This window comes from Aspergillus neoniger (genome assembly GCF_003184625.1).
Source record: "Aspergillus neoniger CBS 115656 unplaced genomic scaffold BO87scaffold_45, whole genome shotgun sequence".
Taxonomy (NCBI): domain Eukaryota; kingdom Fungi; phylum Ascomycota; class Eurotiomycetes; order Eurotiales; family Aspergillaceae; genus Aspergillus; species Aspergillus neoniger.
The window spans coordinates 78,117-89,580 of NW_020291173.1; the positions used below are offsets into that span (position 1 = coordinate 78,117).

The 11,464-nt window shown below is 50.1% G+C and overlaps 1 protein-coding gene and 1 non-coding gene across 2 annotated transcripts; both read left to right on the forward strand.

Annotated features, from left to right (window-relative positions):
- Positions 1 to 3,306: 3,306 nt before the first annotated feature.
- Positions 3,307 to 3,377, forward strand: BO87DRAFT_t239. Its single transcript has one exon. It is a non-coding gene; the product is annotated as a tRNA-His (tRNA).
- A 4,609-nt stretch (positions 3,378 to 7,986) lies between these two features.
- On the forward strand, positions 7,987 to 11,411 carry BO87DRAFT_380381 (uncharacterized protein). The gene has a single exon (XM_025624291.1). It carries the CDS (start codon positions 8,234 to 8,236, stop codon positions 11,075 to 11,077), a length of 2,844 nt encoding a protein of 947 aa, XP_025475162.1. The 5' UTR covers positions 7,987 to 8,233; the 3' UTR covers positions 11,078 to 11,411.
- The last annotated feature ends 53 nt before the right edge of the window (positions 11,412 to 11,464 follow it).

The window sequence follows — 11,464 nt, forward strand, 5'->3', positions numbered from 1 at the left end:
AGTATTCTCCATCGGGGGGCAAAATGGATGCTTGCATCTTAGGCTGAATTCCACTTTAGCTTGGTTCATCTGTAAGTATGAGAATTCAATACGCGTGTCGACCATTCATGAGCCCATTGACCATCCCTAATTTGGCTGCATGAGGTACTAGTACTTGGGTTATATTACTATGCCTTCTAGACTTCTTGTAACTAAACTATTTAATAGATCTAGTACTTAACAGACAAGGAAAGTTTAATGATATACGAAGGAAAATAAGTTTCGAGAGTAAACGCAATAAAGAAAAAAAAGAAAAAGAAAAAGATAGAAAATAAATTTTAGCCTGTGGCGTCAGTTCTCTCTATCTTGTCTTACGTAGAGGACTATTTCTCCGGCCATTTTGTCAACGGGTCATTGGCCCTCCTCCGCCCCTTGCTCTTCCCGTCATCCTATCGCAACTGTTCGTCGTGCCTGAACGAATCCTTCGTGCCACCCAACCTGAATACGGGTTCGCCAATGCCTACAGAACTGCGACTCGGTCTATACGTCCATAATCAGCCCCTACAAAATATGATCGATATATCGAACAATCAGTTAGACACGGATTGTAAAAGAAATTGTGTGTGTCGTCACTGACACCTGTCAGTCTGGCTGGCCAGCGCGACCGGTATCGATCTGGATCTGCTTGTTCCGTGGGTCCAATGATGTCTATCACCAACTCTCTTTCGCCCCATCCATAGTCGTCCGTTCTAGTATCTTCCAAGTCTCTAACCACGCTCTCTCCCTGGGTCAAATTTCAAAAAGCTGAGCGTCATGATACAGTAGTGATCAAGAGGGCACTGACCACCATGTAATTTGGATCGACGGATTTCGGAGCGACCCTGCTTCCCTGGCACCCGTCTGAGCCCTTATAGGCCACCAGTGTTCACCCTACTGTATGTAGATAATGTTTGACTGCGGCCTCACCCTCCAATAAGCTCTCGGGGCCTACTCCTTTAGCTCCGCGCGGAGAGCTTGGACAAGGAGGTCTGTGTTCTCCCCGAGTCCAGTCTAACCAGCAGCCACACGAACACTCCTGGAGATGTCAATGTTGGGTGCTTTCCTGATGAGGCAGGAGGCGAGGCCGACATACGCAGAGAAACTCGTGGAAGAACGGTGGGGAGCTCTCGATAGAATTTCCATCAATCCATGAAGCACCGGTCGCTCCACCGTGAGCAGGGCCTCGATGGGTCTTCTAGCTTGGGTATACCTGGCGACCATCCCTGGATCTGAAATGACTGGTTATCCATCCCAGGGTTCACCTGTATACAAAACGGCCTGAAGACGGGTGCACGGCCATTGGTGCCATGCTCAAAGGTGGCCCAGTTCCGGTCAGGAGAATCCCCAACCATCTTGCGAATAGAAGTTCACTAGCCCATCAGAGACGGGCGGCCGTCGAATGAGTTTCTTACCTCTGATTTGCTCATGCATAGCAGCCTGACTCGTCCCCACGAGGAGTGGCTGCTTTAGCGGCAATCCGTCTTTTCCACCTGCTTTTGGCATGGAAGCCATGCCATTCTTACTGGAATGAGTGTAACTTGCTTCCTTGATGAAGATCCCTAATGGTCTACTAGAGGAACCTCTCCTGCACTTGGGGGCAGGATAGTGACACTTTTAGCCAGCAAGCGCTCTCCCGGAAACTGGCTTTCACGAGAGGCGGGGAATGCTTGGGCCGACCACTGGACGCATGGCGATACAACTCTCTCTGGATACCTCAACTTAGACTGGTCTCAGAGTGACCTAGTATGCGATTTTCGGAAGCGTTTCATTGGATGGCGGGCTGCAGTGCGGGCATGCATCTGCATTCTTGCATTCTCATCGGGCTCCTCTGATTCCATTCGCTCACTGGCCCGTACCGACGTCATCGGAGCCCAACGCTGGCGAGCCACACGTAGGACGCCCCTGAATGTTTCTCTCGGTGTCTTAAGGAGCACGGCGCGAATATTTCTCGGATCAAGATAGACATGCTCATATACGCAATGCACGCCGCCTTATGGGGGTTGCCTTCCGCATACTTTGGTATATCCGGTGCGGTCGGTGGCCTACCGCGTTCCCTTCATCAACCAGTGCTTGAATAGGCACTTTGACACTCCTTGTGCACTAGACCAGCACTTTGGTCTGCATTCACCTGCTATCTAGTGGGACGCTGTTGTCTAGTTCAGCCATTGCCAAGTGGCTAGAGGGCCACTGGCTGGGAAGGAATAGACTAGTTCAATAGTGACTACTTTGGACGGCCGGGAGCAATGTTCGCGCTACATCCCGCGACAGGGGTGCATCTCCCACTCTGATCCTGTCTGGTGCCATGCCTCGTGGGTTATGGGCTTTGCGCTCCGTACCGCTCGTTCATTGATCTTGGTGGAGACGAGGTGCAGGTGTTGGCCCGTTCGCCCGTTCCCCAGACCTCGACTTCGATTGCGCGCGGGGTACAAGGCTCTTTGCTTTGACAGCTCGGCCCGTACTGGGTTCTGAGGCCGCTGCTGTGGGCATTTGCGCTGCCGTGGGGGTATAGAGACGCATGAAATCTATGTACTGCTCCGTCGATCTCGTGGCTGGTGGGTGCGCGGATCGAAGTCTACCCCAGGGATCTCCGGTGTCATATTCAACTAGCTTGGTGATAGTACAGAGGTCTCGCATGTCTACTTACTGAATGGGTTGGTGTGCGTCTGGTTTGATTCTTTGCGGGGCTACTACTTGCCGTGTTTACGCGGCGTCTCTTTTTCTTGTATGTTCTCAATATTCCCTGGGTAGTGGTTGGTGTGTTGCTTGGGTTTTCATTTGTGTGTCTTTTGGGGATGTTCCTTGATTGCAGGAGCTGCTCTCATGCTCCGCTGTATATGTCGTTGTCGTTTCGGGTCGGGCTAGACGAGGTGCATCGTTTCATACTCTGCCGGCCATTAACCAAGTACTCGCAATTGGATTACCCAGCTGGCACACTGTGTGTGACCGGGGGTTCCGTGAGGGGTAGCAGTCATAGTACGTGGGCCATGGTTTCATCATACTACCGGATTGTAATCCAATCACGGAGATATATATCCGGTGTCCAGGTATCGAGATAAATGCACTCGGACAAGATAAGAAGAGTATACGTGAATGATACTACACATGCCAGTAGACTGAGAACAGGGATGAGAGTAAATGCGAATCGAATAATTCCAAATTACAATGCTACAACCAACACAAAAGTAGTCTACTTAACCCCCGTGCTCACACAAACCATTAGCCTAGTAAACACAAAGATTAAATACGTAGGCTATATACCAGATACTCGATGCCTCTATCACAACAACAGGTGCTGTGGTCTAGTGGTATGACGTCACGTTGTGGCCGTGCCAGCCCCGGTTCGATTCCGGGCAGCGCCAATACGAATCAATAACTTTTTTTGTCTTTTTACCCCCTTCATCCACACTCAACACCATAGTCTGTTTTCATCCACATACAATCATTGATAACTCCATATCGCATATCATCCCTATACATTTTAACCATACATACCGTCCCAACACAACCCAAAAACCAATATAGTGTCCCCCCAGGTCCACATCAAACCCATTAAAACCAGCCCAACCCCAGCCCATCCCGCATCCCCTACCTACTAGACAGCAGACACAAGAGACAGTAAGTTCAGTAGTGTAGTCCCATTACCCATCCCTAATTCCTAATCGAGAAACATGCATATCCGAGCCTCGCCGAGGTTATCAGCAATAATGACTGGACTTGGTTTCTGGGCGCACCCGCTACCAAGCTTTTTAGGGCGTCTTCTTCCCCTCCCGTCTCATCAGAGGGGAGGTGCTGGGTAGGCATAGCCGGATGTCGGATGTATGTTATGTTATGTATGTATCATTGCTAATGAAAGCCAAGAACAATGGGTAATGTTGTATGCTGTGTTGATTACGGTATGGATATTACTAGTTTGCCAAGTATACCGCTTGGTTGAGTAGGTAATTTATTGGTGGTTATTTATCAGGCTACTTGCTTTGTAAGTATGGGATGGATGGGATGTTGGTTGGTTGGTTGGATGGTTGGTCGGGTGGGTGGTTGGCTTGGCTTGCAGATGATCGAGTGTATGTCTCTGGTATGTTGTGTCGATGAGTTTTTGGTGTGGTATGGTGTTGGTCATGCCTAGTATACCCTACCTACCCTGGGAGTTAGTTAAGACAGGACTATAGCAGGGTAAAGTGGTAGTGTATGCTCCGCAGTATACCACTTAGATGAACCCCAGCTAGCAGCAGTATTCCCCATGTAATGTTGTTAGGACACTCTAGGCTCTAGTAGATACGGAGTGACCAACTCCATCTCCGACCTCCTCCCCTACATACCACCAAACCAGGTAATCCGTGGCAGAACCCAAGGGAACTAAAATAGATACGAGACTTGCATCTACTTCAACCCAGTATATGAATACGACTATGAATATAGTACTATGAGACATGGGGCGCGGGTGAGTGTAACTCTACCTGGTCACCTATACCAAGCCACTGTTATAGAATTCTCCGTGGTAAATAGTAATGATGCGGTGGCACGGTATCGGCCGTGCTTATTACCCGGATCGGAAATTGATAAGATTGGGCTGCATCATATATGTATACTATGTAATATATGTATATTTGTCGTTTATACCTCGGGGTATCATACAGTATGCAGCAGGAGGGGTTGGGACGGCGAGCAGGTTTCTTTTCAATAGTGCTGCAACCACTATCTAACCGTAGTGAGTGAGATGATTGTGGCGTTTTCAAATCATTAGATCGATTGCGCCATTCGTGGAATATGTATCGCGGTTGGCTAGTTGGTCATCACAAGCCCTGTGCTGTGTTGCATTATGGTAAATGACTCAGGGGTTGATATGTTCATGGCGCTCTTGATAAGCATCCAGCTCGACGGGGATCAATTAACCGGAGGTGACGCTGACATGAAGACCTAGCTAGCCAGCTATCTGATCCTATTCTGGGCCTCTGGAGAGCTGAGCCGAAGTCGCAATCAGTCTACATATGACAGCGCCATATTCCGGATATGTCGGTCAGCCGTCCGGTGCTTGCCAATTGGGAGGCCATGTTGGACCAGGTGTCCTGATGCCTTGTCGCGCAGATCCGTGGTAGTTCGTTAGGTGGTATATGGTCCGGTGAGTTCCATACCACATGCTTTGTTTGCTTCCAACCTGGCCAAGTTTAGATGAGGATGGGGGGTGTTAGTGCCAAATCTCTGCGACAGGGAGTATGCATGGCTGCCAGGAAATATCTCAACATTGGGAAGTACTTTACCCGGATAACGCCAATGGATAGATCGCGTTCAGGTCATTCCATGGTACCAATCGCTCATACATGTAGCGACACTGATGCAAGCCACAATGAGCTGATAAAAAAGTAGTCGATTGAGATTGATGTATGGTCCTAGCCTGGAATACCCATGCACTTATCACAGGCAATCTGATTGGCTAGTCTGATTCTAATGCACATTCGAACCGGCATATGCAGCAGAGGCGGTAGCTTAATGTCAGTCAAGCAGGTACATATGTAGTGCTGCCTAGATACGTATCATGCAGCCAAGCTGTACATATGAGAGCCAGTGCATCATCCGAGCAAGTGTGCATATAGCAAGTAGAATGTTGGTGTTGTGAAGGCCGAGTATAGCCAGCTGCCACCCCCTGTGCTTATGTTCGGTCAGGTTTGCGAGAGACACAGTGGACCACACGACATACAAGTCGTTATCGAGTCGAGGAGGTCAAAGATCCAAGCCCAGTACACCAAATACCGTCCATAGGCATATGTTTCACCGCAAGTTCTCAGGTGATCGGATAATGCTCCCCATCTGAATATAACCTAACAGGCAGCTTGCTGCGCTGCCCCCATCATGAGGCTACCGAACCAGCAAAATACAGACACTCAGTACGTTATTCACCTTGGCATTCCCTGTGGCGTCCAAGCAGATATGTTGCTCCACGCAGGAGCTCGGGAGCATACCCTCTGGCTCGGACCCCATGAAGTTTGGCTACGAGGTCAGATGGCAACATGCAATCCCGAGTTGTAATAGACTTTCTCGTCCCCCAAGCCCGAACCGAGTGTTTCCGAGATACCCTTGTCTTGGCTTGGTCTACATGTATTGCTATTGGTTTTTAAGAAACAAATCATCGCATTAATCATGCAGGCGAACTGTCACGGCCGGGGGGAAGAAGGAATGTAGCTGATCGCCAACATCAACATCAACATCAACCCGCACCAAGGGGGTGGGCTGGGCCACTATTCGATTGGCCCATCATGATCAACGTCGCCACCCTTGAGCTTTTCCGATATGTTTGTTTGCTTTACGTCGCAGATGAGTTATGGTTAGTGATCCACTGGTGAGGCTGCCTGGAAGCAGTTGCATATCAGACCGCGGCCCGAGCGGGCCTACGGAGATTCGCGGGATGTTCAGTCCGTAGATGAGGACCTTACGCGTATTGAGTCAAGAAGGCTGCGGTCTGAGAGGAAGGACCAGCTGTAATGGATAGTCGGGTTGCGGATCTCGCCACGGAGATCAGCCTGACTGTGTCGAAGGGCTGGTCAGTCCGGCCGAATATCAAACAACGTTGATGATTCCGACCAGTGAGAGGGCGCCTGGGCGTAAGGATGACCAAAGGCGATCCAGTAAGTAGATCCAATGTTGACTGGCTACTGAGCGCACAGACTCTCAGTGGCCAAATAGATCTCGCAGCAGCAGTACGGGCATCAGCACCAACCTCTATCCGGAAGTTGAGTCAGGTCAGGCCAACTTCACCGAACCTTGATGTGGTAGTGGCTCCTTGGCCTTTCCAGAAAACTTCAAGTAAGGCGGTAGAAAGTTGGAAGTGGGATTCTTTGCTTCTTCCGAGACTCTTTTGACTTGTTCGTGGTGAGGATGCAGCCCCGCAGGAGCCCCACGAGGATGAGACCGGGTAAGGCGTATGTATGTATCTACAAAGTATCTAGTAGGTATACTATTCTAGTAGTGGATATCTTGAGTAAGTAGTCTTGGGTCAGGCTGGGAATGAGGCAGTGGAAGTGGGCATGGTTTCACATGAAAGAACACGACCTTGATTTTCATATGATGATGATGATGATGATGATGTTATGGTAATAGTAATTAAATTGAATGGGAGAGAGAAAATGTTGTTGATGGCTGGTAGTTGGCAGGCCAACCCATATTGAGCTTCCTTCAGTTTTCCTGCTTGGGTGGCCCCACTTGCAATATCAACAATCAACAACCAACAATCAACAAATCTCAATCATCGCAACTCACTAAACGTGCAAAATAGTAGCATAGAATATACAAGAAGATGACTACAGAGACCAGTATCATCATCGACCACTACTATGAGCTGTCACACATCTTCTCATAGTTTCCTTGTAGCCGTTTGAACTAACTACGTGACATCTCTTAGAGGATCGCCCTTGTTTCACTTTTCTCCACATGGTCGGTCTCGGTCTCACTTATTCTGCATGCCATCATTCATACTATCGATAAGGTCAAAACTGGCACCAGTCAATTTAATTCTCTACATAGATACAGAATGGAGATAAACCACAATTGCCCGACCCAACAACAATCAATCATCACCAACCTCATCAAATCTGTTTATCTATATCTATCTAACAGGGATCTTTGCACCACAATGCTCACGCGTCCCCTCCTTGGGACTTTCATGCAGTGCTCTCTCTCTCTCTCGCCCCTCCCAGTTGCCAGTGCAACCGCCCGTGTTGACGCTTCAATCCTCCATCCCCAGCCCCTCAGTAATTCCAGGCCTCCACTTCAGACTGGACAAAGCTTGCTATGGGCCCGCTAGCGATGACGATGGCTTTAATCAAATCTTTCTTCCGGCGCCTCTAGAGACTAGAGATCATCTAGAACCGGGTCCGATCGGCCGTAATTGAGATGCAGCCTGTTGTCGCTTTCTTTTCCCTGTCAATATTACTGCCTCCTCGCGCAGCTGCTCTTCACTTCACCACTCCTCCCTCTATCGCCTGTTTCAAGGTTACCTTGGTCTTTTGATTGCAAGTGTCTGGAGATCAAACCCTCAAGGAGAAACCTCGTTTGATACAGGTCGTCTCTAACGCTTCGTCTCATGCCGGCCGGTCTGGCCCTCCAGACGCGCCTTTGCTGAGTCGTGCTAACGAGCTAAGGATCGACCGTTGCTCTAGATGCATCGCAGTCAGTCTCAGACTGCCCGCATTCTTGTTGACGCAACTCAAAGCTCTCGCTAATCCCCATGGATGAATGTCTCTCGAGAAAACACGGAATACGCAGGGCTGTTGGCGCCCCCTTGGTGCCAACACTCCTTGTCCTCCTGCTCTTCGCCAGTCCGGCTTCCACAGCCGTCCCATACACTCCCTCACAACTCTTCTATTCCTCGACTAGCAATGGGTCGTTTGCCTACCTGCTACAATCCACCGGTACGAGTCAAGATGCCTCCACCGATTTCATCACCTGGGATGTTTCAGGCGAGATCGATACAACAAGTCCGAGTTACAATATCTTGATGGATCCACTACCCTTCCAATTCAACACGAAATCCCCTGCCTTTGTGCCTGTTATCGATCAGCATGGAGTGATCAAAATGTATGTAGGCGATTGCCAGGAAGCTTTGGATCAGGGTGAGCTGTGGCAGTTTACACCGGACAACAATAGCTTGATTGGTGATGGGGCATGGGAAAAGCTCTCTGTGAAGGGAAGCGGGTCAAGCGACAACATGGATGCACCGAACTATCTCTCAGCAGGGTTCACATATGCCTCCACCAACACCTCCGACAGCTCCGTCTATGCTTTTGGCGGGATGTGCCCCTTTTCGAATGCCTCAGACGCAAATTGGATGGGTAGCGCCAACTACTCTCAGTCCATGGTGGTCCTTGAGCCATCCGGATCGGGCAAGACTGATGCTTATGATGCATCCACCACCGGCAATCGCGCACCCCCAATTGCAGAGGCTGGCTTTACCGTGACTCCGTTGCAAGCCACTTATGCATATTCATCGAACGGCGAGGTGCGCCAGCAACAGGATTTCCTCCTGATTGGTGGCCAAACCCAGGATGCATTCATCAATATGTCGCAGCTTGCCGTGTTCTCACTACCTCAGAATAGCTGGAGCTTCGTCACTGTCGACATTACTTCTACTTCCTACAAGACCGAGCTTGCTGTGAGGGAAGTTGCCACGGTAGAGCCGAGATCGGGGCATACAGCAGTTCTTTCCCCAGATGGCAGCAAGGTCATTGTGTACGGGGGCTGGGTGGGGAATACAAGCATTGCTGCTCAACCGCAGCTAGTCATACTGGAATTGGGAGAAACGTATGGAGGTTCTGGTGATTGGACTTGGAACATACTGTCAACCGAGGATACGGAGACTACAGGAGGGAGCGGTCTTTATGGGCATGGGGCAACGATGCTGCCTGGTGGTGTGATGATGGTGGCAGGCGGATATACTATACCGCAGTCGTCATCATCCTCGTCAAAGCGTTCAACTAAGCAATCTCAGCCCAACTCACAGGTCTATCTATATAATATCACCTCTGAGGAATGGGTCTCATCCTACCGGAATCCTGAATCCATCGCTAGCCAACCGGACTCCTCCCAGTCTGGCTTGTCAAAGACTTGGAAGACAGGGGTCGGGGTTGGTGTTGGGCTGGGAATTCCTGTGGTTGCTGGTCTCGCTATACTCCTATTTTTCCTCTGGAAGAGGCGCCAAAAGCGCCGCGTGCGAGATCAGGAGCTCCGCAAGCTAGCCTTGGGGGCAGAAAGAGCCCACTTCTGGGGTCAAGGGGAGCCTTTCATGGCGAGCAGTATCCACAAGCCCTCCATGAGGGAGGCCGAAGTCAGAAGTGACTACCCTTGGATGGGCAATAGTGGATCTGGCCGACCATTCAGTTGGCAGGATACAGGCGATGCAGTCGCAGAAAGCACTGGTCTGCTCGGGGATCCTAGTCCCACAACTACAGGTCGTTCTAGTCTGAGCGCCAGAATGTATCGACCCCCTACGCAATACAGCGAGTATAGAAGGAGTGATGCCACAGGCGATATTCACCCGATCGATGAACGTGAGGAAGATGAAGCCAAAGATGCCGTGGGCGTTTGCTCGCAGAAAACAATCGACAATTTCCGGGCCGAGTCAACAATCCTGACACCCTTGAGCACGACCGTATGCGGAGACTCATATGCTGGTGGCTCGGCCGGCCCGTCCGACTACATGGCTGGAGTTGGCTATGACAGAGACATGCCTTCTTCGCCAGATAAGGATGAACGGACATCTTCAAACCTCTCCGACTCCTCGACGTCGGCCAAATCAATCCCTCAACCTCGCATGGCCAACTTCAGCTACCCCGCGAGTCAAGCAAGTAGTGGGCGCCAGTCTCCTCAAAAGTCCGTCACAATTTCGATCCCGAGTCGAGAACCAGCCCGAAGCAGACCGAACAGTGCAGCGCTTTCATCCGAGAAGCGCTACTCTTCTGACTCCTACTCCACCGCTCACACCTCGCTCTCCCTTCGACAAGCTGAAGGCGAGCACCTTCTTCGCGACAACCCTGAACCGACCTCCCCGCTCGATCTATTCCCCAAGCCTACCACCTTCCCCAAGCAACGCACATCCGAATGGATCGGCAACAACGTTCGCAGAGTCCTCTCCCTAACGCGGAGACGCCCAGCAACGGACACAGATCCAACCACAGCACCACTAGCCTCTGGTATCGACCGAAGAGGCACGGTTCTCGGCCCTTCCTCATCTTCTACAGGCTACGGCCTCCCGCGTCGCTCCGTCAGCGCATCAGCTGAACTCTTTAGACGCAAGCAAGGTGCCAAAGACTGGGGCGCAGCCAACCGACTCTCACGCAATATGGAGTTCCAGGCTCGGTCCTCACGAGATGACACCGCCTTACACGCATTCCTAGACCTCGATCCAGACAGCGACGACGATTGGGACGTGGAAGGTGCTGCAGAAGGCCGTCGCGTCCAGGTAACCTTCACCGTACCGAAGGAGAAACTTCGCGTTGTCAATGCCACTGCAGGTGAACTGGATACGTTCTCCGAGAAGTCCGTCAGCAGAAGCAATAGTGATGCCGCGAAGTGAGCAGTGCTTGCTTCTTTCTTTTCATTCCACTGAACACTCAATTTCGCAGTGATACGTTTATTTCCTCCTCTTTTCTCTTCTGTGATTTGGATGGGGTATTTTAGCGATACATATCTCCATATATACCCACATTCATACATATATTACATACGGGTTTTTGATCGTTGATTTGTTTGATAAGATATGATACCACACTCGTTACACATTTGTTGTTACCTTTCTATTCTGATAGTTGATGCCTTTTTTCTCTTCGTTAAATGTCTTTATGCAATTGGTTAATTGGATGGATTGAACGATGTCAATGAGGTCGTGGAATTGACGAGCCATGAGTCGAATGAATATACATGAATTTGAATGATACTTAAATCTTGTTTGACTTCCTCAAAC

Bases quoted from the DNA above. Each gene is read 5' to 3' on its own strand.
- BO87DRAFT_380381 (XM_025624291.1), top strand. From the start codon at position 8,234: ATGGATGAATGTCTCTCGAGAAAACACGGAATACGCAGGGCTGTTGGC.